Below are 27,452 nucleotides of genomic sequence, written 5' to 3' on the forward strand. Positions count from 1 at the left end.
AAGCTGGAAACTTAGGGGATCAAATAGTGTTTGAAGTGTGCAAGCAAGCTGGTTCACCTTCAGATATTGATCATGAGATGATGGAGTTGGTCGCAAGATTGCATAGTTTGTGCTGGGGGTCAAAAGTTAGAGATTTTTTTTGTGCAATTTTTGGCTGGGAGATATTATGGTTCTTTCAAGGCTGGATGATGAACGGAGAGCCTGGTGCCACAGAGGCCTTACAGGGGTCAAGAGAGCTATTGGACACATATAGCTGTGTGTCACCAGGATACAAGTGAAAGCTGAAGCCATGCCTGCAAGGACCAGTATATAAATAAGCAAGAGGAGGATAACAAGACTCCTCGCACAAATGTCTGCTACTTTTTGATTTTTTAATGTGTTTTATTTCTTAATTTATTTAAATGATATGTAATTCCACTGATGCATCTTCAATGACGTGTTAACTCGTAATTCAAGTATGCATTCACCCTCTTTTCTGATTGTATTCAAATGCTCTTTGTTTCTTATTTCTTTGTTCTAAAAAATATATGTAACTGAAATGGAGCCTCTTCTCTCCATTGATACTGATTAACCTGTTGTGTTCCCCCTGCATTTTCTATTTTGTTTTTATATAATATTTTAGGCCTGTTTTCAGCAACCTTTTTTTATTGGAATGAGCTTCAGTTCTCAGGTAAGCATTTCAGGTGTAGATCTTTCATATCTTTTTGTTTACAGATGCAGACAGACTGGCTCCAATTCTGGTTTTATTTCAGCTTTTTTTATCTCAAAAAGCACTCCCTACTGCACCAGTATGGCATTTTACATTTTTGACAGCAGCTATTCTGTGAACTGTCTGAGTGAGATTGACACTGTGCAAAATAAGGCTGGTTTTGTCCTGTGGGTTGAGCCTGCAGTAACTGATTTCACATGAAATCCTTACAGCAAATCGACAGAGGATTTTCGTTCCGTCAGTCTGGACTGGATTGAAATCTATATCGGTAAAAGGACAGTGTGCTAAACAACTGTGCCAGCCATTCTTTATTAACAGCTACCTCAGTGACCACATTATTTTGCGATTAGCAAGTAAAAAAAAATCTCAATAACTGCACTATTGCTGAACCATCTGAGCTTGCTTCAAATTAGCCAGAATAATGAATTAATCACGATTGCTTAATTATTCTCTCTGTCTGTGCCTGTGTTAAAAATAAAATTTAAATTGAGTTTTTTAATCCAGTGGATTGTTTTCAGTTTAATGTACTTCTCCCCTCCCCAGGCCCTAAAAATAAATCATTTCAAAGTTTGTAGAGGAAAATGTTTTATGACTGTTCTTGCACAGTTCTGGGGAAGAATAGTTACAGGTGTCAAAAGATATCCATTATGGATTCTTGCCATTAAGCAGTATATTTGCCTTCACAACAAATAATTGTGCTTTTTTAAATCAATCTGGAAGTTTCTAGGACCAGAAAGTTCCATATCATTCGATTATAGGATTCATACTTGGTCAGCATTGAATATTCATAATTAGGACCCGGTCCTAAAGTAGGATAGTCGTTTGCACTGGATCCTGAAGGGTTACTTCTTGTTGAAGACTGACAACTGAGTTGCACCTTTTGTAACAGGATTTTGATCTGAACTGGGTTTTTAAGCTTTAAAACAGTTGCAAACCCAATTTCTGCTAATTGTGAACATTTTTGATGCAGTAAATGTTTGGTACTACTCCACAGTCCTATTGGCCTCGGCAATGTTGGGGATTTGTGCTCAAAATTTCTCTCACAATGAATTAAAATCAAAGAATTTTACATCATGGGGGTATTTGGGGGTAGTGAGCTGGTTGCGGTTTGCCCATTACGACCATCTCAACTTGACTGGCTTTGAAATCATTTATTTAGCTCCATCCTTGTTTTTTCAATCATTAAAACCAAAGCCCCTGCCTTGCATACATGACCTGGATGTGTTAATATTGCAATATCTCACTTCTCCCACCTTCTCGTGCTTAACTGTGCTTAACAGTGAGATATACTGGCCATGTTTTTTTATTCATTCATGGGATGCGGACAGTGCTGGCTAGGCCAGCATTTATTGCCCATCCCTAATTGCCCTTAAGGTGGTGGTAAGCTCCTTTCTTGAACCGCTGCAGTCCCTGTGGTATAGGTACATCCACAGTGCTGTTAGGGAGAGTGTTCCAAGATTTTGACCCAGTGATAGTGAAGGAACAGCGATATATTTCCAAGTCAGGATGGTGATTGGCTTGAGGGGGGCAGACCTTCCAGGTGGTGGTGTTCTCGTGTGTCTGCTGCCCTTGTCCTTCTAGATGGTAGCAGCCATGGGTTTGGAAGGCACTGTCTAAGGAGGCTTGCTGAGTTCCTGCAAAGCATCCTGTAGGTTGTACACACTGCTGTCACTGTGCGTCGATGGTGGAGGGAGTGAATGTTTGTGGATGTGGCAACACATCAAGCGCGCTGCTTCGCCCTGGATGTTGTCAAGCTTTTTGAGTGTTGCGGAAAATGCACTCGTCCAGGCAAGTGGAGAGTATTCCATCACACTCCTGTCTTGTGCCTTGTAGATGATGGACAGGCTTTGGGGAGTCAGAAAGTGAGCTACTTGACACAGGATTCCTAGCCTCTGACCTGCTCTTGTAGCCACAGTATTTATATGACTGGTCCAATGTTTATTGCCCATCCCTAATTGTCCTTGTTCAGGGGACATTTAAGAGTCAACCACATTGCTGTGGGTCTGGAGTCACATTTAGGCCAGACCAGGTAAGGACAACAGATTTCCTTCCCTGAAGGACATCAGTGAACCAGATGGGTTTTGATGACAGTCAGCAATAGTTTTGTGGTCATCAAATCAAACTGCTTTTAATTCCAGATTTTTTATTGAATTCAAATTTCACCATCTGGTGAATGGTGGGATTCGAACCTGGGTCCCCAGAGCATTACCCTGGGTCTCTCTCCCATGCCTGTAACTTGTTCTCCCTCCCTATAAGCATCAAGAAAACTGGTCATGGGACAATGTGTTGCATTTCCCCCCCCCTGATCACACTAAATAACACCCCACTGGAAGTGGTTAGCAAATTCTGCTACCTTGGGTCTGTGATGACGAACAATCTCTCCCTTGACTCAGAACTCAATACACACCGGGAAAGCAAGCACTGTCATTGGCTGTCTTGCAAAGATGCACATGGGATAATACCAAGATAACACTTAGGACCAAGTTGATAGTTTATAGGGCCTGTGTTCTCAGCAAATGTAACATGGGCAGCTTACAGCTATCAGGAAATGAAGCTCAATAATTTCCATCTTCACTGTCTGTGGCACATTATAGGTATATCCTGGCAGGACAAAAATTGTGAGGGTAGCAGTCCTCTCAAAGGCAGAGCTCTCAAGTTTGTTAGCACCAATCAAACAGAGGAGGTTTCGGTGGATGGGGCACATCTGCAGGTTGGAAGATGGTCACATAGCCAAAGACCTCCTGTATGGTGAGGTAACTGGAACCAGATGACCAGTGGGGCTCAAGGCTCTGCTTCAAGGATGCTTGCAAGCATGATATGAAAATCCTAAACATCGACTATCGCACCTGGGAGTCACTAGCTGGTGAAAGAGGGCAGTACTTCCTGTGGATTGGTATGCGACAATCATTGGCTACAACAGTTTGGTAATGGGTGCCAATGCCAAAAACAACAACCCACAATGTCACTTGACAGCCCCAGCGAAATGGATTGTTTGCATGCCTATCATCTCATAGATGGAAGGATGCCATCACAGGAGTGTAACATACCATTTATTTTCCTAATTGCTATACCTACATGTTAACTTTGATTCATGTGCAAGAAGCCCCCAAATTCTTCTGAATATCAGCTTGTCAGGAACTTTGGGTAAGGGGTTATTGGGCCACAGGGAAATGAGGCACCACCAAGGTGCCTCGAGTCATAATCCTTTTTTTAAAAAATATCTCTATTATGTTAGTGTCTGCACTAAACTTCTTTCAAAAATACAGCCAGAATATCTACATCTCTCTCTGGTTTGATGCAAGTCTACAATAATGCTCATCATTTATTTTGAAAGGAAGCCTATTGATGAATCTCTACAGTATTGTTGTACTTACTGTACTCTGATTATTCTGATGTGGCTGATCGATAAGCAGGAGGCTTTTGTGCAGACATGAGTTTTGACTTTTCCATAGCTTCTATAGGCGTCTGTCCACAATAAAAGACAATCTCTTCCTAACTGGACTGCATATTAAAATGCAGTCGTGAGGCAAACCATAACTAGAAATGGTGTGATCTGCTGATGTCAGCCATGGGCTGCTGCTTCAGAGTAGATTGCAAATGGGATGTCGGCCTTTTTTCTACAGCTTAAATAAGCCACCTTTGATTGTATGGTATGATCATGTGGGATTTACAGTGGTGCAAAGACACTATCAGTAGGTCACACAAAGAGTGGCTGCATCGACCTTGCCCTCAAGCCTTTAATAAATCACAAGGGACGAAAAAAAATCTTGCTAATAGGGAATGAGGCAGATGATGCATCGGAGATGGTGGAAAAAGCCGGAAGGATAGTATTACCTACAGTATGTAGAGAAAATGGAGGTGGGGGGAGGGGTTGGTGTTTAAATTCACACTAATAACTTAATGGTAGCCTAAAGCTGCTGCCAGGTCAGATTCATTAATTGCTGACGTGGATGTGCAGACAGGCTCGCTTTGTACTGGAACATGAACTTGCTCAGCTGCAGCATGACAAAAGTTGCTGTGTCATTGGCATGGAAATTAGGAATAGAGGAGGAAATTGATGCCAATCAGGTTTAATATATTCTCAGCATTTTCCTATATTAATGAGCTTCCTTAGTTTCAAGAAAATGCAGTGATTTTTGACCATTGTACATTCTCGTGTTTTTGTCTCGCCCAAAAAAATTCTTCTGAATTGAACCTGAATGATTTTCATAACAAATGTATTTTCAGCTTGCATGTGCTGACATTTCAGTCGTGGAAAGGACAAGAACGGAAGAATATCTTTCTTCCTTGAAGCAAGACTTTTTTGCAATGGTGTCCTTCCAGTAACCCGTTGAGTAATGGGTATGTCTTTTTGTACCCTTTTTACATATTCCCATTTGCAACCCTCTGGCTTTGTGTTGACCCATATATAATAGCAGTACGAAACTGTATGAGTTAGTCATTTTCTCATGCTTCTCTTTACCAGGTTCTAGAGATGAAAGGAAACCTGTATCACCCACTTCCTTCCCCTCCACCCCCACCTCCCTTAAGCTCAGGATTGCTAAGGCTAGTTGTTAGATTGGAGGGCATGGTCCTAATTTGTGAAGTTACTTCTAATAGACTGCAAAACTTTCGTAATTGCACATTTTGCTATAACCTCTATATATGGTAAAACTTTTCTCTATCATACATTAGAATTACTGAAATTAATTCTAATCTTCATCGCTACTGTAGTTGTTATAGCTTGGAGAGCAGTTTTACCACAAAGAGATTTACCCCTATTACTGTTCTCTGAATCTGTGATCAATATTTGATTGGAAACACTTATGGAAAAAATGCTTTATTGCCATTCTCAAGATGAGGGACGCCTGTTCTGGGGGATGAGTATTCTTTTTTGGATACCAGTATCCGCATTGAACACTGATAGGTCAGAGACCAGTAGAGCTGTCCTAATGTGCCATAGCAGAATTGCAGTGTATCATCTGCTATATCAGTGTGACATCCCTTGCACAGCATCTCCTGAAAGAATGAGGAAAAACTATGGACAATTTTGTGCCCACTTGATTCTATCTCAGTCAAAGTTTTTCAGTAACCTTGACCGGACTCAAACCAAACTTGAGATGAAGAAGCAGGATATTAGCTGATATCACCCAGTCTCTTACCACCTTCCCTCCCCACCCTGGCTCCATCACAAACACCATAAATGTTAAGTTTTGCAGGTTTCATGTAGGTTCTAAAGATGCCATTTATCTTGGAGCTCGAGGGTATGTAAAATATCTAAATGGCAAATGTTTAGAATCAAATTGAAGCTTGCCCCACTTTGACCTTACGAAATCAAAGTTTCCATGTCTGTGACATGTAAAATGGCTGACATGGCTGACCTATCCTTGTGAATCATAAGCAGCCAAATGTTACTCCGGAAATTAAAATTTGACTTTGAGATTATCATGAAGACTAAGGCGTGAGCTTTTTTTCAACATGTTAATTATTGTCAGTTATAACAATTAATACTGTGATTGCAGAAATTCTGCTCTTCAAATTTGTTGATTTAGATTAAAAGGAGTTTTATGCCTTTAGCAATCTGCAGTGACAACACAGATTGACTGGCTAGGATTGAATAATGAGGCCGTAATTTAAACCAAGGGTTCAGATGATACCATGAATTCTGAGAGCAGCAAGTGCTGTTCATTGCCGTCTGAACCCTGAAATTTAATTACTGTCTTATGCTCCCTAAAACCAATCCTGTTGTGTTTCACAAGATATGCTGATCCTGTCTTTAGAAACATAAATCTATCATTCTGGCTGTGCTGTTGGTTTAGTAGGTGAAAAACTGCTGACATTGCTGCAGAATAATTGCACAGTGAGATTCACAGTATAATTCAATAAATCAAATTATTTTTACCATTGTTGTAAATTGATTGAGAATGAAAACCTATATACAAGTTACAGGACTGCATCTTTTAAGTTGCATCAGTTGGTCCAGTTTCTGGGTATAAAATAGGTTAATAGAACTGCTGTTTTGTTAGTATGAAATGTATCACTTTTCACCAGTTAATTAATTTAAGACCATGGAATTCACACACAAAGCAGTTGAATAGTTAAAATAAATACAATGTAAATTTAAAAATTTGAAAAATGGACTCGTGCCATCAGTTTTGTGCAGTAGTTAGTTAAAGAAAATGCTTCACTGGAAACTGAATTGAATGAGTGCTGGTGTCTCTAGAAGTTTCTCTGGCTTTCTGCAATTTGATGACAGCGCCATTGCCTGATTGTATAGAATAAACTGGCCTGATTATGATCATTGAGGCTAGCTAGCTCTTGCTTTAGGTCTTGTCACTGCATCTAGATATAGCCCCACCTCCGCCCCCCTCCCCCCAGTCTGATCTGTGAGGCATTATTATTTTACCTTACTAGAACATCAATATGTAAGAATAGCCCAATAATGCGGAGCTGGTAAAATCACAGCCTTACTGACCAAAGCCAAATTAGCTTGGGATAATACCACCTTTGGCTTGAAAAACTCTGATTAAAGGGTTTAATAGCCAGATTGACACTATGCTATTTGCAACCTGCAATGTTGACAGTAATACGAGATCCTTTCATTACATTAAGTAATGTGCATCTCCATTAAAGAAAAATTCTACCAATATAATTTATATTCCAGTTTAATTTATAATCTACCTAAATTTTATCACATACTTACTGTGATTGCCCCAAGATATCTGGTATAATAATGCAGTCATCTGTCATCCATGATATTGAAGGTTAATTTTTGTAACATCTGCAGTATTACAAAGAATGTTATTGTAGACCGAACACAAGAATGTACAAGATTATTTAAGGTGGCATGCACTGTTGATTTTCAGAGCAAGAGTATGATCTAGTTCCCATGCAGCAACAAATCAGTGCTGAATTGTGCTCAAATGGGCAGTGACTATTAATTCTGCTGCATTTTTCATCAGCGCTTGGCCAGCAGTTAGAAAAGACACTTATTATTGCTTATTTAAATGGCGGAAGCTGGTCAGCCTTGCTGCTGGATAAGGGAATGGAGAAAATGCTACAGCTCTACTCCATGCTGCATGACATATGCTAATAAAGGCTGCTAGCTTAAGAAAATAGCTTCACATCTGTGATTAAATTGTGCAGTTCCCAGTGTTCATTCTGCAGCCGCATTTACCTCATTAACAAAACATGACAGCTAAAAGGATTATTAGCCTGATTTCAAGGCAGGATGTCGGAAGTCATCAAAAATTCCCATTATCATAAATTGCAGTGGGCCAAAGGAGGAAAAAGGTTGAATCATCTTTCCATCACACCCCCACCCTTCCCTATCTCTGTCTCCTCCCCGCTCTTCTCCCCCCACCCCCTCCACCTTCAAATTGATATGGTACAGTCCTTTAACAATAAAAAATCCCTGTGTAACCCTAAAACCGTAGCACACATCAGAGCAGCCAGCTTCGGACTGCTGAGGTGGTTATAGAATTCACGTTTTGCAGTCCTGTGGATTGGGTGAACTGCAGTGTACGCACTCGTGAAATAGACTCAGCTGATTTTCAGCTCCCTAGACGCTGAGCTGCTTGTTAATTATGCTCCCGGACTGTTGACTGTATCAACAGTTCTCAGAACCTCTGTGCTCTCTTTGCTGTACAAGGGGTGCTCCAGCAATGAGATATACATTAAGCAGCATCAGAAATTGATCTGGAGCGTGAAGCATCCCAGAAAGGCCTCGAGGCATTAAATGTTTTATTAAGTACAGCATTGCTGTATATATGACCGAGCAAACTCCATCAGTACGACTGTTGAACTCGAATTAGTTCCTTTTTTACATATTACATAAACAAAAGACTTACTCTCCAGGTAAGGAAGCTGATTTTTAAATTTATTTAGTCATGCTGTGGCCATATAGGAACCAATGTGTGACAAATTTAGGGCGGGGTCATGCTGCGCCTTGGATCCGTAAGCTTCGTATTGCGTCTGTCTGCTTATCAGTTTTCATTTTCAATTGTTCTGTTTCAAGGAGTTTACTGTGTAGTAACTATAATGAACTACTGTGCCTTTTTAATCATTTGAATTATGTATTTTTTAAATTGTTTGGCTGTGGGACGTATTCATTTAGGTGCATATAGTAAGTCCTTTAAAAGCAATTCTTTGTCCAGGCTTTCTCATGACTGCAAATGGCAGCTGTATAGATGCTGGACCAGTAGCATTAATTCTGCTCCTTCATTCACTTCATCATCTGATTTTTCTTAACCCCATTCACTTACCCCCTCTTTCTAAATCATCCCCTGATACAATCAGTAAACTGTATTGATGGCTCAGACTGCTAATGCTATTTTTGCCCCCTTTATCTGGTCTTTTGTTTCCTATTTTTAGCACTGAACTATTTCCTCTGGTCTAGTATATTAAGAAAGCTGACAGGAGGATGTTGCTTAAATGCGGCTATGCAATTGCTCTTGCATTTTTTTAAGCTCATCAGTGAAATTTCTAATTTTAAAAAGACTGTGTAAAGTATAGCCTTGTGAAATGTGTAATTTTACTTTGGTTATCAAATCGCAACAATACAGAAGGTTTGAACTGCTTTTCGATCTTTTAATTTTGAAAAATTAGTGCAAAATGTTTGACACATTTTTCTTAATTTTATTCAAAGGTAATTAATCTGTTATTTAATCGCTTGAAATAAATTGAATCTGATCCCGCTTCAGGGTTAGCTAGTTGTAAATGTGAATTGCTACATTAGCAAGAAGTTGTAAAATAGTCACTAAAGCTTGTAATTAACAACTTTTATTCGCTAGTTATGATTGTGCATTGTGACTATTTTCAGTGACTTGGTTGCACTCTTCCCTTTTAATTTAAAAGGTATCCATTCAAAGATATTCTAATTATCCATTGTTTCCAAGGATTTGACTCTGAAGACTTGGGTGTGTCAAGTAACTGCGTCATGAAAAGCCTGTTTGCAGTTTGGACCCATTTCTACATTTTTGCTTCCAGTATAATAGCAAGGTTAGGAAAAACAGCCTCCATGAGTGAAGAAAGAACTGGAATGGATAAGTGTGGAGAAATTGCAGTTGCATTCATTATTAATCCAATTCTGATATTTAGTTTCCACATTGTCATATCCTTTAGAAATGTACAGTACAAATTAAATGTGAAATTGCTCACCAAAGTTATTTTAACATGATGCTTAATATTTTGAGGTGCAGGAAGTGGCGATTTTATATCATTTCCTGCACTAGATTAAAAACTTACAACTTTGCAGCAGGATCCTTATAATTGCTAAACCAAGCCATGAGTCATTGTCCATCAGACTTATGAGATGGGGTGGGGTCATTTGAATGATTGCTGCACCATTGAGCACATGCTGCAAAGAGCAGGGGGACAAATGAAGGCAACTGTACAGTTTGGGGATGAGAAATGACATTGAAGAAGATAAAGTTAATTAGCATTTTTTCCACTTGTCTTTGCCAGTGATGTTCTATATGTAGGTTAAGGAGTAATGGAGATGCCTGCAGAGGGAGAGAGACTGGTGGGAAGCTGCCGTTTCACCTCATATTTTTCTATAATAGTTTTTGTGCATGTCAGAATGGCTTTGCCAGAAATATGAAGCAGTAGGTAGGATTGTATTGTCTTAATAGACTAAATTCTCAACTCCACAGCGTAAATGAATGGTAAGCATCATTAGTTAAATGCATAGATGAAGATAATTCCACGTCCCTATTGAGTATGCTTAGTAGTCGGCTACACTATCAACGAATCATGGTTTTTAGCAGGATATAATTTTAGATTTTGCCTAGATGTGCAGAATGCGTGTGACACAAATTGTTCAAAGCATTCATAGACAACTGCTTTGAGCAGGTTGATAATATGCTATGGATTTTTTTTTAGAACCTTCTCTGGATTTACTAATTATGCAGACTGTGCAGTGATGTGCTGTTAGTTCATGCCGTAGTGAAGCCTGGTGTGACAGCGTTTCAAGCACTGGCACTGATGTGACTTTCTTTACCTTGTAGGGTTTTCTGAAGAATGAGCGCGATAATGCACTGCTGTCAGCTATTGAAGAGTCCAGGAAGAGGGTAAGTGAAATTTTGCAATAACATTTTAATACTGTTTTTTAATTCTATCAGATTTGCAAAATGCTATTTTGGAATCGACCAACCACAGACAAAATGAAACAATTTATGGTGTTCATACGTGCCGTGCCACACGTTTCCAATTTTTCTCAGTTTCTGATAAAATAGCAAATTTTTTTGATTTACGTTGGAATGACTGAGAGCTTGGATACCTTCTATAAAAACGTGTAAAGACACTTGGTTTTGATTTACTTTTGAAATAAGATGCTTGGTCCTTTTTGCAGATTGAGCTATATTCTTGTGTTGTGCAATGTGCAGCCATTTTGAAGATCTAAAACTGTACGGTGTGGCGTCTTAGTGGAACAATAATGGATACACCCTACACCAGCAGAATTGAAGATTTGAGTGCCTGCGGTTGATGGCGCACAAGCTCACTGCCTCGAATCTGGGAGCAGCTTTGTCAGTTCTGTACCATGTCTCTAGGTGGCTCACCATATTGTATTGAAGAGCTGGCAATTGAGCTCCCTTGCTGCATTGTAAATTGTTAATTCAACACAACTGTAATGTTGTTGAAGTCCATGGGGCCAGTTTGTTTATCATCTCCACCTAAAGGATATATTCTACTTCCTTTCAATAAAATGAATAAATTGAGTCTGAAATCCTTTGGAAACATTCAGAAACACTTGGAATACCATGCTTGGAAAAGACAAAAAAAATGGGGCGTGGGTTGTTTGAAAGAGAATATTACTGCGATTTTTAAAACTTAAGTTCAATCTCCATTTACAAAATTGTGAAAATTGAATATTAAGGATACAGTGCTGTTTTAAGTAGTGGACTCTTTTTTCATTTCTAAACATTTAATTCAACTAAATTTAATCCCATTGAAAGGAGCTGAAATAAGAAAAAAATATTTGTTATAGGTGATGGAAAGATTACAGATTTGAATTTTTGTTCTGCAATATTTTCCTTCTCTAAATTAAAGACTGCAGGAATTACATTTGGAAATATCTTTAAATAATGACTTAATTTATTAACTGGTGCTGGCTGTGTTAAAACAAAATAGTTCTAATTTTCTTTCCTTCCTATAGCTGCCTAGCTCCTACTGATTTATACTTTGACACTGATGCTTGTTAGCCCTTTGGCATCTCGCCCAAGTTGCTGTCCTTTGTGTGTACAGAGGCGACATTGATCAGTTGAGTGGCATCATGGCTGAACCTGATGTTGTTCTTACCTGGTGCACCCACGCAAGTGCACTTTCCAGCAGGGGTCACTGGAGTGCTATCAGAAGCGAGTGTCATGGCTTGAAGTCTTTCTCATTTCCAGTCTCTGAACATTTGAAGTCAATTGCAGAGCTCCTGCTGCCATGGCTAGATTCAGCTAAGTAAGAACAGAGCAGAAGTCAAACCTGAGACACTTGTAATCTATATATAGCTCAGTGTTTCAGACCATTCGCTTACTGAGCTAGCAATATGCCAACAATTTATATTATTTAAAAATTATTTTTGCCTTTTCAATCTATAGCTTATCTATTTTGTCAGGCATATACTTTGTATAAGACAGCAGCTTAATATTTCCTATCAACCTTTTGGGCTACATTTTACCACGAGTATTGAGACCCTGACATCAGGACAAAATGGGGATCCCAAGCCCACACCTGCCAGCAGCGAGACTGGTGGAGCAATCTTCCCAGAGGTGACTCCTAATTGGCTATCTCTGCACTTGTCATCTTATGAAGGACAGCGGGCAATCTCCCAATGCTGTTGACCCATTCTGACAGCCTGCACTTCTGCAGCCTTGGCAGCCCCACCAGGAGAGGTGGGTGGTGCTGAAGTAGGTTGAGGACAGCGAGGGTGCCTCAACATGGAGGCTCCCTTGCTGGGCTGCACAGCATTCAATAAAAAATTGGGAGCTAGACAAGTAAAGTGGAGGGAAAACCCCCTCAGCTGGATTGGTATCAGCCACTATCGAGACCTTTTATAAGTGTAGCCGTTTCTTTTTTTGCTACATAGAGCCTCCAGCTGCCACAAGGAAATCACTTGCCTTGAGCTGCAAACTTTTGCATATGGTGAAGGGGGCTGCTCCTATGTAGGCAGAATGCCGGCAGTGCCACATAATCAACCTGAATTGGGGCCCTAACTATGAAAATTGGCTGCCCACCTCCATGGAGCGGCACCCAATCTGCTTCCCAGGCCACCCTGGGAAAGTTCCCCTGTGGCTGGAATGCATTGGGAATGGTCTCAAAGCGTTTATTTTCCTTGCTGCCCACCACCAAGGGGCTGTGAAAATTCAGCCCTTTGTCTTTGAAGTGCAATATGTGTAAGTCTTGTTTAAGTATGTATGTATATATTAACCTGAGAAGCCCCCAGTTCTTCGATTCAAATCTAAATTGTAACAAGCTGGCAAATAAATCTGCACAACTAGAATTAGAAATAATATTCAGTCAACCAGCGGTGCGTGTTGTTTAACGTTTTGCTGGCAGAATTGATAGTCTTAATAATGGATGTCAGTTCTTTTACTTGATTTTGACATCATGATATGACGACTTCAGTTTTCCTTCCTAAAAAAATGTTTTTTTTTCTCTAAACACTCAAAAAGCCCCATACCTCCAAAAATTATATATTTTTTTATCTGTGATGAGTCTTAGCTATGTTTTAGAAAGCACTTTTTAAGAAAGTAATAAAATAAGTTTGTGCACTTCATGGGGCTAGCCTGGCAGAGTCCTGGACAAAGGATTTTGTTTTGAGTAATTTATCAAAATTTTCTGTACTTAAGATAGTTATGTTCTCATTACACTGCTCCTTGTAGGAGAATGCACAAAAAGCATCCCAAGAGTAGTAGAAAATCAAGAGGAAAAAGGGAGAGTGGAACTTAAAACAATCGCTAGTACTAGAAGACTAATGGAAGTTGATGCTGACATGTTCACTGAACCTGATGGCCTGCACCTTAGGGCCTTTAAAGAAATAGCTGCAGAGGTAGTGGGCATTGTTGTAATCTTCCAAAATTCCCTAGATTCTGGCAAGGTCTCAGCGGATTGGAAAATCGCAAATGTAACACACCTGGTCAAGAAAGGAGGGAGAAAAAAAGCAGGACATTATAGGCCAATTGGCTTAATGTCTGTCATAGGGAAAATGCTGGAATCCATTATTAAAGAGGTAGTAGCAGGACATTTAAATCGTAATACCATCGGCCAGAGTCAATTTGATTTTGTGAAATGGAAGTTCTTCCCTTTTGAGGATGTAACAAGCAGGGTGGATAAAGGGGAGCCATTAGATGTAGTGCATTTGGATTTCCAAAATGCATTTGATAAGGTGTCAAACAAAAGGTTACTATAGAAGCTAAGAGCTTATGGTATTGTGGATTATAAGCATCAATAGAGGACTGGTGAACTAATAGGAAACGGTGATTCAGGATAAATGGGTCATTTTCAGGATTGCAGACTAACTAATGGAGTGCCAAAGGGATAAGTGCTGCAGCCTCAAGTATTTATGACTTATATTTGATGACTTGGATGAAAGGGCCAACAGCATTATAGCCAGATTTGCTGACATTACGGAGTTAGATAGGAAAGCAAGTTCTGAGGAGAGGAGGATAGAGTCTGCAAAGGGATATAGATGGGTTAAGTGAGGTGGCAAAAATTTTGCAGACAATGTGGGGAAAATGAGAGGTTATCTGCTTGACTGAAAGAATCAAAAATCAGAATATATAAATGGAGAGAGACTATAGAATGCTGCAATACAGAGGGATCTGGGTGTCCTTGTACATGAATCAGACAACATGCAGGTACAACAAGTAATTTAGAAGGCAAATGGAGTGTTGGCCTTTACTGCAAGGGGGATGGAGTATAAAAGTGGTGGACAGTACAGTCTTACTACCACTATATAGAGCATTGATAAGAGCACACCTAAAGTAATTATGTACAGTTTTGTTCACATTACTTAAGGAGGAACATACTGGCATTGGAAGCAGTTCAGAGAAGGTTGACTAGCTGATTCCTGGGATGAGCGATTTGTCTTATGAGGGAAGGTTGAGCAGGTTGGACCTATACTCATTTGAGTGCTAAACTCTTGCAGATCAATTCACGTATGTTCATTTAAATTTAAAATTATTACTTGCCAATTGAAATAGGATCAACCCAATTTTTCTATTGCATAATCACTCTGAGTAGTCACAATTTGTTGAGATAATACAAAATATTATCTCCTCTTCTCCAGAAGATGATGACTCTTGCTGAGATATGATTCCATGGGTGGTCAAGTGATGTAACCATTTGTCAGATGTAGGCTGACACTGTCAGTATTAGTATTTAGAAAGAAGTGCAAACAGAGAGGAATCTTTGATTGAAGTTTTCAAAAGATTGCATGTCAGTGTCCACTTTTTGCTGGTACTTTTTTAATTTAAACATCTTATGTGCTAACATAACCTAAGAAATAGGAGTAGGCCATTCAGCCCTTCAAGCTTGCTCCACCATTCAATAAGATCATGGCTGATCTGCATGTGGCCTTAACTCCATTTTCCTGTCTGCCACCATAACCCTCAAGGTGATCTTGTTGAAACATAAGATTTTGAGGGGGCTTGACCAGGAGATGCTGAGAGAATGTTTAAACTTATGGGGGAATCTACAACTACAGGCCACAGTTTCAAAATAAGTGGTATCCCATGGAGAAGACTTTCTTCTGAGGGCGGTTAACCTTTGGAATTCTCTCCCCAGAGAGCAGTGGAAGCTGTCATTGAATATATTCAAGCTGAGCTGGACATATTTTTGATCTACAAGGGAGTCAGCTGTGGGGGGGCAGACAGAGAAATGGAGTTAAGGCCACATTCAAATCAGCCATGACCTTATTGAATGGTGGAGCAAGCTTGAAGGGCTGAATGGCCTACTCTTATTTCTTAAGCACCTTGTGTGCTAACATAAGAACCTAAATTTTAAAAAGTACCCGCAAAAAGTGGGCAGTGACACAATCTTTTGAAAACTTCAATCAAAGAGAAGTAACTAATTCCTCTCTGTTTGCACTTCTTTCTAAATACTAACACTGATAGTGTCAGCCTATATCTGGCAAATGGCTGTATCACTTAACCACCCATGGAATCATATCTCAGCATGAGTCATCGTCTTCTGGAGAAGAGATATTTTGTGTTATCTCAACAAATTGTGACTACTCAGGGCAATTATGCAATGGAAAAATGGGGTTGACCCTATTTCAATTAGCATGTAATAATTTTAAATTTAAATGAACATTCATGAATGGACCTGCAATAAAATGTCAGGTTAATCTAGCAGAGCTAATGTAGGTTGCTTAGTGGATGTTATACCTTTCACATATAGTAAATCTATATCATCGACCTGTAATCCAACCTTCTTACCATTTCAGTTTATATATTTTTGCTGATAGGTTGGCAGCTAACTGTCAGGCACCATTAACTGGTGCATTCTCCATGGCGACGTCTCTACCAATCAGAGTCCACTTGCCAACCAATCAGCACTCACTCATACAGTATAAATTGTTGTTTTCCTCTTATTGGTATTCTCGCGAAGCATCCAGATTATGTGCAAGATGAAAAGCTTCGACATGATAACTTTGTTTAAATTTAGGTTGTATGAAATTTGAGAACATCTGCCAAAAAAAGCAACTGCGGCACCATCCAGTGGCTTGTGCTGCATTGTTCCTTAGTGAGGTTAAAATAAATTGTTTCTAAGTTGATCCATGATGGCGATGCTCAGTTGAGACTGGTTTTAGCATGTAATAGCTTCCAGACTTGATCTGAAGAAACCAATTGTGACTTACATCATCCAATAGAACATACATAATGTTCCACAGTTCTATATATTTAATAGATAACTGGGTCTGGAGAGGAGGAAGAGCAGGGAGGGATATATTTCCCCCTCGATCCAGGAAGGTGTAAAAGAAAACTTTGATCAAATATTTCTGCAATAAAAACAAACGCTGCAAAAAAAAAAGTCCAGCCTGGCAGCATCTGTGGCGTGAGAGAAACAGAGCTTTTGTCAGAACTCACTCAGCTTTCCAAATAGTTGAAAGGAAAGTCCTATATATGACAGATGGAAGTTGCATGACAATCCAGGAGAAAGCAATACAATTGGCCAGAAATTTCAAGAAGCCTAGGGGGTCCTGTGAGTGCCTAAATGCTTTCACAGGTCATGTACTTGTGAACAGTTTCTACCACTATATTTAAATAGGTGAAACAAGCTGCTCCTTTAATGCTCACCTCCGACACTTATAACCATAATTTCTCATCCATGTATTTCCTAAAGAGCTGGAACCCAATGCTTTGTAAGTGCTGGAATGGGCTATCCAAACTTCAAATTTGATTCTAGCAGGGAATGTTTGTGTCAATTACATTGGGATAGTGTGAAAATTGCAAAGCTAATTCCAACTCGGCAACTGCAGCAGGATGTCTTGCCCTGGTAACTACAAAATTTAATCTTGTCCAAAAATAGTAGTACTAGCTATGACCTATCCAAGTCTTTCAGGGCTTCCTCTGAAAATGATTTGAAATGAACAGTCTCCCATTTTATAGTGAAATAGACATTCTAATTTTGGTCACTACTTAATTAGTGTTTATTAATGCTGAGAACACAGAGATATGTTGAAAGGATATGCTAATGCTGATTTGGTGCTTCACAAAATAAGCTTCTGAAGTTTTTTGTGTACTTATGACCCACTAAGATAAATAGAATATTACCTTTTGTTTTTCCATCTGGACGTTGCCAATCTTTCACCTTGTTTTGAATACCTCCCAAAGAATATGGGATTAAATGTCTGCCCTTACTGATACTTGTAAAGGGTCAAAAAACACAATGATTTTTTGTAGTTTTGAGTGTTATTGAGAGGATGTGACCCAACATCCTATGCTCAGAGTAGCTGAATTGAACATCTTCCAGGATAGAATCATAGTCGGACTCAACTCGAAACGTTAATTCCAAATCTCTCTCCACATGCTGCCAGACCTGCTGAGTGTTTCCAGAATTTTGATTTTATTATATGGCCGTAGGGTGCATTCTTGAGACTTTGAAGATTTGTTTACATCCATAATATTAACCGAGCTTAGTCCAAAGCACAGTAGTATTTGAGGGCAGCACTGAATAAAACATAACTACGGTAAGTCCACGTTTAACGTTGCTTCACTTTAATGTTGGCGAAAAAAAATTTTAAAATCCAAGATTTTTGTTTAAATGACGCTAAGCTGCTCCTGTCTCTCACTGATCTCCAGAGTCCTCGCTCACACTGAGGGTTCAGGAGAGGGAAGCAGCGGGCGGGAGCATTTAAAAAAAAACATTTGGATTATAACAGCCCCAGCCCAACACTTCTGCACCACCGGGACTCTCACTTTCACAGCCTTGGAGCTCCTGCATTGAATCGGATCTGGACGTTGAATGGAAACGGAGATTCGGGAGAGGGAAGCAGTGAAAGAGCGAGTCAGGGAGCAGGAGGTCCAGCAATAGGGTGGTTTGAGCACTGGGAGAAGCTGAGAGTCGGAGGTCGGGAAGGGGAAGAAGGCACAAGTCAGAGACGGGGAGAGTCCACCAGTCAGGCGGTCAGGGATGGAGTATTTGCAGCAACCAGGAGGGATGATCAGGGAACAGGGTAGAAAGTCATATTTTTTTGATCATATAAAATTATTTTAATTCAAGTTATTTCGTTTACCAGTGTAGGAATTTAGCATTTCTATTCTATTCTAACTTACAGGGTATAATTTTTTTTCTCTGTGATGAGGAAGGTCCTACAAAACCTAACTCCAGTTTTAACATCGATTCCTTTGGGAATTTATGTTTCCCTTAAAGTCATGATTTTCAGGCATGTAGCTACAACTTTAAGTGAGGATTTGTTGTATTCTGTTGAATGTTAAAATGATTGAACATTCATAATGGATCACAGAGTAATTTCGTTATGAATTTCTTGTCTTACATAGTAATATGATGCCGTTGTACTGAACAAGACCCAACTTGTTCAAATCATAATTTTCCCCTGGCTAGACAGCTCATAAACTTATACCAAGTTGAGCATTAAAATATAAATTGTCTAATAATAATGCTCTTCTATTGATTAGGGATTTTTGTTGGATGTGAGATGAATTATTTGGTGTTGATGTGAATTGAATATTTTGTTTTTAATAACACTTTCAGTTTATCAGTGGATTATTATTTCATAGTGAGAAGTGCAGAGTAATTTGGAGTTTAAATAGTGATTCATGAATATGAAGTCCAGTGTCTCAAAATTTTAGCTACCGTTGTAAAGTTTTTTATTCTTTGATGGAATGTAGCCATTATTGACAAGGCCAGCATTTGTTGTCCTAATTGCCCTTGAAACTGCTAGGCCATTTCAGAGGGCAGTTAAGAGTCAACCATATTGCTGTTAATCTGTACGTGCTATTGCATGTAGGCCAGACTAGGTAAGGGCAGCAGATTTCCTTCCTTAAAGGATGTTAGTGAACCAAGTGGGTTTTTCCTACAATCGATAGTTTCATGGTCACCACCATTATAATGAGACTAGCTTTGTATTCCAGATTTTTTAACTGAATTTAAATTCCACCAGCTGCCATGGTTGGATTTATGTCCATGTCTCCAGAGCATTAGCCTGGGCCTCTAGATTACTAGTCCACTACACCAGCATCTCCCGTAAGTGAAGGATATTATCTCTCTCAATGGATCCTATAGTTAAACGGTGTTTCCCAGCGCTACTTGCATGAGTATAATAGTTGGCTTCTGATAAGAGTTCAAAATCTGTAGGATTGAAGCTTATATTGTGAAACAAAATCGCAGCAGCATTTTCAAAGTTCTGACAATAGTTGTGCTTAGACTGTGGAAATAAACTGAATCAATGTAACGTTTGAATTAAAGCTTGAATGCAGCCTGGGATAATTAGTCCGTAAACTGCAAAGATCAATTTATTGATCTTGTGAATGAGAATTTGAACTGTTGACTGATTTGCAGGTGATTCAGGTTATGTTGACTCCACAGCTTTCTAATCTGTAGAGATCATAGCAGTGAAGAAATCTAAAATGGCTCAGCACAAATTGATGCTCGACTCAACTAGATAAATAAAGCTTTTCCTGTACACTTAACAGTATTTTAAACTTGTACCCTTGAATTATAATTTTAACATTCAGATCAGCATCCCATTGCTGAAAATATAGCTTCTAAATCCACTTTAAATATGGATTGCTATCAAGTGACCTTAGAGAGCAAACTACAGAAATTAAGATTTACAAATAAAATAAAAATTGCTAAATTTGTAACTTGTTTGAAAAATTCTTCCTTTTATCAAGCCGAGTCAGTTGTCAACTTGTGCTGAGCCTTTTTAGGTATCTTCATTGCTGTTATAATCGATTCAGAATTTGCTATATAACCATCGGAACATACAGAAGTGAGAACACATTTAGCATAATTAGATGACTAATAATGCAATTTTCTGTTTATATTGAAGGAAAGCACCTATGAAGGTAGTAGTTAGCCAGTAGGATTTGCCAAGTTAAATAAGAGAGAAGTGCAGTCCATGTGTACAAACCCATGGTTGTGATTTGTATTTTTACAGATCGTAATAGCAAGCCAACTGTGGTAAATGAAAAGGCACAAACAACCTTTTGGGCATTATAATGGCGTAGTGGTATTTTTCTTCAATGAACTCATTCCTGCTTTTCAGATAAAATATTAACAGCAAATATTATGTTAAAACCCATTGGTTCAGCAAAATATCTGTTAATTGAAATTTGTTTTTGAAGTAAGTTTAATGCATATTTAGCCCATCTAGCTCAACCTGCCTTCCAGGGGAATCCTACAGTCCACGAAGATCTGCTTACCAGGAGAATAGAAACAGGAGTTGGCCATTTAACCCCTCAAGCCTACTTCACCATTCAGTTAGATTGTAACAGACCTGTATCTCAACTCCACTTACCCCTCAGATCTGTGGTGTATATTTCTGATACTCCAGCAAGGTGATCAAACTACTGATGAAAGTTACATATGTTCCAATGAGATGGTCATTGAACAAAAACGTGTTCAAAATGTATTTGCTTTGAAATGTAAACTTGAAATTTGGTATTGCTGTTTTTTTAATCTTTAGAATTATAATATGCTGGTGGTTATTAGCATTTTACAAACCAGACAACCAGCTCCATGTTATCTCTCTATTCCAGAAGTGTAACATCCATTCTGCAAGGTAGGGTTTTTTTATATAGATTTCAAATTTAAATTATTAGAGGCAATTTTTTTTCACTATGGAGCATTATTCAATTGTAATCTCAGATATATTGTGCATCAAGATTACAAAGATCATACAGGAAACTAATCAAGCAAGTATACCCATCAAATTCTTTTTGCATGGCTTTGCTGACTGGGGTTTACAATTCAAATTTAATTCAAGACCACACCAATAGTTTTACCACTACGTATTTATATTAAACTTTCCATTTCCTTCTGTCCACTAGTTCAAAAAGATTTCTTAGTTCCCTGTGTATGTTTTGACAGACATTTGCGATGGCAGAGAGGTACCACTGGGAGTCCATGCTGGTGGAATGGGAACATGAGAAGCAGAAGATCCTCCATACTCTTCTGACATCGGGGGAGGATGCTCTTGACTTCACACAGGAAGCCGAGGTAAGTTGCAAGGTAGCTTAAATTTAGGATACAAAGAGATGGTGTTAATTTGCTTAAACAGCTTAAAAGCACTAATTAAAAGAACCTTTCCTGATGGGCTGGTGGACAAAGATGGTATATAACTACATCAGTTAGAATGTCATCACATCAATTCCCAGTGTGTGATGGGTTAGCTGATATTTCCTGAGGCCACCACTGAACTGCTGCAGTGGGCATCAGCCTTTGGCTATGAAGGGGAAAATAATCAGCCAACATCCATGCTCCTGTTGTCTATCTAGTGACTTTTGCTGACAAATGTGTGGATGTTAAGTGAGCTATTGGGGCTGAGTTGTAACCAGTTAAGGTTGAGCAGTTCATCATTTATGTAAACATAAGAATTGATCAGTCACCACATTTTCATTTCTGCGGAATTTATCTCAAGCATTCATTACTTCAGGAGAGGAGCAGAGAAAATTAGCAATAAAAATGCTATGACATACTAGAACACTGTAGAAGTACATACTTCTACTAGATGACATACTAGATCACTCAAATGGCTGTCAGAAACTAGTTGAAAGTTCAGAAGAAAGGACAGAATAAGAATTTTTTGGGTATACTTCTATCGTTTAATCAGTAAGTGTTTTTGGCATGGACATCCATAAATTGATGTGAAACATTATTCTTAGTAAAGCTTAATGTCTACTCTTCCTTTGTATAAACAGCCAAGTTTTGTAAGTGAAATGGGGCCGCCAGGACGAAGTGCAATGGACAGTGTGGAAGTGGCATATGCTCGACAGGTATGTAAATGCTATGTTGTATCTGCTGGTTTTAACTTTTTAGGTCGGGCATATTTTTCAGTCCTGGTGGTTCACACTAAACCCATCCCCTTGCTGAAAGGCAAGATTGCAAGTCATTTAGTCATTTCCACTTGGGACAAATTTTACACTAAGAGATACTTTCAGATTTGTCTTTTTCGTGAGGTTTGTTCTGTACACACTAGATCTGGTGAGATATGTGCTAAAGTTTAAAGAGAAAGCATATTTTCTAGTATGTGTATGTCTATATGTATAGTACAACTGTTTTCTGGGATCAATTTGCCTTCCCATGAAGAAATGGCCAATGGTATGAGTGACCACAAAAAAATTTGTAAGAAATACATTGAAGAGAGACCAATAAAATTTTAAAAGAAAGTGGAGTAAAGGTTGATACATACACACAGGATTAAGGTAGAATGTTTAACATCATAAACTTTAAAAAAAAATCATTTTAAAGATCTCTGGAAATTATCCTTGAGTGGAGAGATTTGACATTCCACAAATATAAAAAATTTTTTTAGAACAAGAGGGACTGTTCATCAAGAATCATGACTTAGTACACTGTTAAAAACCCAGTTACCCTGTTGAACAAGGCGTAACTTTTTCATACTATTAGTTTCTCTGTAAAAACTATCAAATGAGCGATTTCTAATTGAATTTCAGCTGCAGGGGCTACAACAGTTCACCCTATGGAGGATCAAAGATACACTGACAGAAACTTCTGGAATTCTGTAATTAACTGTGCATGTGCAGACGCCAGAAATTTCTGTCAGTTTCACAGAATAATGACAGTGAACACCGAAAGTTCTGCTGTCACTAGAACTGTAAAGTCCAGGCCAATATGAACGACTGATGCAGTTATGTACCTTGTGCATTTGTTTTTTTTCCCTTAATATTCATGCAAAATCCCTCGGTCTTAAAGCTGAGTTTCAATATGTTTCCTGTCCTTCTTGCTCATCATAGATCTATGTATATAATGAGAAGGTAGTGAATGGGCATCTACAGCCGAACCTGGGGGACCTTTGCAGCACTGTAGCTGAGTCTTTGGATGACAAGGTACTCAGATCTAAAAATTTCAATTGTCATATTCATTTGTATTTAGCCATTTAGTGTTAAACATTGCCTAAAATATTGATAAAAGCAAAATACTGCGGATGCTGGGAATCTGAGACAAAAACAGAAAATGCTGGAAAGACTCAGCATGTCTGACAGCATCTGTGGAGAGAGAAACAGACTCTTCTTCAGAGTCATACGGACCCGAAACGTCAACTGTTTCTCTTTCCACAGATGCTGTCAGACCTTCCCAAAATGTTGATTTGTTTTAAACTGTGCTTTTTTGTTGTTGTATTGCACTTTCAGTCCTAGATTTTGTTTAAACTTCTTAAAGTTAGTAATTTCAAAGATTACTGTCGTTGAGACTGTGTATCATACTATGATTCTAGAATCTTGCGCAATCCATGTGTTTCCTTGATATTAAATTTGCATGGAAGCTAAAGAAATACAATGGGTTTATTGCACCTTCTCTTGGATTTGTTTTCTTTTGTTTGCATACAGCTCACCTTCATCTTTTTAGCAAATCTCTCTTTGCTCCTGTAGCACCCCTGAAAGTGGAAACATTTCTGATGAATTTGCTGTGTGGAAATGATCCACCCACCCATCAGCCATTGATTACAACCTAGGAATCTTACAAGATTTAGAGACTGCTCAATTTGGCCTAAAGTTATTCCACTCAAGCCATACAACTTCTTTGTATTGCTTAGTGCCTTGGGACGTGTTATTCTTTTAAAAGCACTGTATAAATATTAATTGCTGAAGTGAGCTGTAGATCATTGAAGCATTAGTTTGTGTTTTGGCTATCATCAGAAACAAATCCAGGTAATGGTTTTGTGTTTGACAGTGGAGTGGGTTCATTTGTTGTGGATTACATTTAGTTCTGTTGAGTCTTAAACATAACCAGTGGAGACTGAGTACCTTTGTTTCTTCCTCCCACCACCCACTTGTGGATCTATGCCGTGTCTAGTTGTTGATTGAAGAGAAGCAATGGATAAAGTTTGCTATTCTTCCCTTTTGGCAAGGGAATAGTATCTTGTGCTGTGGAAAGGTGCTTTAAAAGTAATGAAAATAGATTTTAAAACATGGGATTGGGGAAAAGATTATTTTGCCTGCTCATGGAATTACTTGATATAATACCTGATATATTAATGTAAAGTTTCCAGGAAGAAAAGGTAAGCATTATTTTCAAGGAATATATCTGCCTCAGGACAAGGTTTATGAAACAATAGAAGGCTGTTGCACTCATTTGACTAATTTCTTGATTGTAGAATGTCTCTGAACTGTGGACAATGGTGAAGCAAATGACTGATGTCCCATTGGTACCTGTCACTGATGCACTGAGCCGTACCAGTTTGGAGATGCAAATGGCATTTGTAAGACAAGCCTTACATTTTCTGGAGCAGAGGTGAGACATGGTCTATTGAGGAATGGTTAACATCCTGCTGCTAACTTTTTAAGCATCTTTTATATTACATCTTGGAACTGCACAAAACAATGTGTCTGAGAACTATTTCATAGCTGCCAGTTATTTATTCAGAGCAAATGGTGTTCATTTTAATGCTATTTGCTCAAGGCCATAATGATAGAGTTGGAGCATAAGCAACAGTGCCAACCACTGCCTGACTTATTTTCTTTTGTTTTCATTTGTAGCTACAAGAACTATGTAATGGCAACAGTCTATGGAAACCTGCACCAGGCTCAACTAGGTGGTGTACCTGGAACTTACCAACTCGTCCGTAGCTTTCTCAATATTAAGCTGCCAGCTCCTTTGCAAGGACTTCAGGTATTTTTACTCAAAATACTAGAGATGCTTCCTGCATTTTGTTCAATATTAAAACATAAATGAATAAAAGGAAAATTTGATTTAAGGTTCAGGATTTTTAATCCCCAAGTCTCTCATTTTGTTATTTCTATCTATTTGGCTCTTTTAAAACAAAAGCAAAACTTCAAATATGACAAAAGATCTTTGGAATAATCATCAGCATGTGGGAGCCTCAGTGGTATAGGCTCAGTAGCCAAAGTAAAAATATTAGTACTAGTGGAAAGTTTAAAAGACCAGCTCTATGAGCCATGTGAATATGATGGTTATTATCACTTCCAGTTAGTGCACAGGATTTTACTCTTACCCATTAAAGTGACCCTTCCTGAGTCACTGTTTTAGGGATCATTTGGAAAATAATGTGGTACTCGTGTTGAATTTGTATTCCCAAAGGGATGTGAAGACAGTTACGTGAAACTTGGGAACTTGGAATCACCATTTGTTTGGATTCCTCTTGATAGTTCCATTACACACCAAAATTTCCTAGACTGTTAGCTGAAGTGAAAGCTGTCGTAGTCCCACAGGACCCTAGGCTGCTCTCTCATTAGAGAGACAACTGGTAGTGAGTTTAACCTGAGAGTCACTACACCTCAGGTGAGGTTGGGAAAGGTGACCTCAGCCGGGAATTGAACCATGCTGTTGGCTCCACTCTGCATCACAAACCAGCCATCCAGAAGAGCTATTAGTATCCTTACCAAGTGATTGCTTATGCTGTGCTGATTTTATAATAGTATCAGCGTTAACTCTAAAACAGTGGTTGGGTTGGAATGGGCTTTCAGTCTGGAGTGTATAACATCAATCTCAGATATTTGGAAGTCCTCACCTGTAAGAAACTTTGAGGGCCTATATAGTCATCAGGAACCTCAAGCCTGTTTTGCAACCTGCAACTTGTTCTAACCACACCTGGATTTTACAGTGGACTGGAATTTCCTGAAACAATGTAATCAATTCAGGCCAAAATTTAGAGATCTTGCCATTGGCCCCTTGTGCTGAAACTTAATTAGGATCTGTCAAAACGTAAAAACTGTTGTGAAATGAACCAAAATCAGAGTAACAATTGGAGGCACCTTAGAGTGCACAATTTAATCCTTTTATGTGTGAAAATTATTAATTTTGATGCCATCAAACAGTCCTTAATGCACATTAGGCACACATTCAAGAACATGTAATTGTAGAAACTTCAATTTTTAATGTAACTCATTTTTTGAGGTGGTGAAAATATATTCAAAAATATGGAAAATAGAGTGTCGGTTTGTGTGGAGAAATGTATTTTAAAATAATGATTTTGGATCCAGTTGCACTTAAAATTTTAGGTGTACGTTTATGTTCTTGCAGAACTGGCATCAATGCAAAAAATTCACATTCTCTGCTTCCTTGCAAAATGGACAAAGCTATGTTAATGAGTGGTGAATGTTTCACTGCATCTGCACAGATCAAGGCAATTTGGGAATAGTGTAAAAATGGATTCAAGCCACACATATTACATTAATCTATAGTGCCAAAAATAGTTTTTTTCCCACTAAACCCACTGACTTCCCTAGGGATCTTGACTGCATTTCGTCCTGCCATTTTTTTTTGTAAAGACTCTTCCGTTCTATTCTCCCAGTTTTTCTGTCACATCTGTTCTGACAATTCCACCTTCCATAACAGTGCTTCTAATGTCTTCATTTTTTCTCAACCAAGGATTTCCCTCCAGTATGGTTGACAGGACCTTCGAGTGTGTCCATTGCATTTCCTGCATTATTGCTCTCCTCCTTTTCCAGCCACCCAAAATCACAATAGGGTTTCCCTTGTCCTCACCTTCCACCCCACCAGTCTCCACATTCAACGCAACATCTTCTACTGTTTGCACCACCTCCAGTATGATGCCACTACCAAGTACATCTTTCCTTCTTTTCCCTTTTCAGCACTCTAATGAGACAGTTCCCTCCATGACACACTGTCCACTCCTCAATCACCCCCACCCCTTCTCTCAGGATCTTCCAATGCAAATATTGGAGATGCATCAACTTCCCTTTTACTTCCTTCCTTCTTACCATCCAGGTCTCAAACACTCCTTGCACGCGAAATAGCAATTTAACTGCACTTTCAATTTAGTATACTGTGTTCACTGCTCACTATGCGGACTCCTCTACATTGGGGAGACCAGGCATAGCTTGGGTAGCTGTTTTTAGGAATGCTTCCATTCAGTTCACGAGCATGACCCTAAGAATCCAGTCACTTGTCATTTTAATTCTCTGCCCCTCTCCCACTCTGACCTTTCTGCCCTCAGCTTCTTACACCATTTCAATGAAACTCACTATAAGTTTAAAAAAACAGGACTTCATCTTCCAATTAGGCAATTTATTTCAAGACTGACCATCTAACTCAACAATTTCACATTGTCTCTGCCCCCATTTTTTTTTTCAGATGGCAAATGCCA

The 27,452-nt window shown here is 38.9% G+C and overlaps 1 protein-coding gene across 4 annotated transcripts in view; it reads left to right on the top strand.

Annotated features, from left to right (window-relative positions):
- nup93 (nucleoporin 93) overlaps positions 1–27,452 on the top strand; it is a 138,648-nt gene that overhangs the window by 85,816 nt on the left and 25,380 nt on the right. For 3 of the 4 annotated variants that reach the window (XM_078544128.1, XM_078544129.1, XM_078544131.1), the window contains exons 4-9: positions 10,696–10,758; positions 21,236–21,364; positions 22,066–22,140; positions 23,122–23,214; positions 24,480–24,616; positions 24,862–24,994. In XM_078544128.1, the coding sequence (XP_078400254.1) occupies positions 10,696–10,758; positions 21,236–21,364; positions 22,066–22,140; positions 23,122–23,214; positions 24,480–24,616; positions 24,862–24,994 (630 nt within the window). Of the gene's footprint in view, positions 1–8,526; positions 8,546–10,695; positions 10,759–21,235; positions 21,365–22,065; positions 22,141–23,121; positions 23,215–24,479; positions 24,617–24,861; positions 24,995–27,452 lie in introns of those variants that run through there. The other variant, XM_078544130.1, reaches the window with a different exon arrangement.

This window comes from Cetorhinus maximus, chromosome 6 (assembly GCF_964194155.1).
Source record: "Cetorhinus maximus chromosome 6, sCetMax3.hap1.1, whole genome shotgun sequence".
Lineage (NCBI taxonomy): Eukaryota > Metazoa > Chordata > Chondrichthyes > Lamniformes > Cetorhinidae > Cetorhinus > Cetorhinus maximus.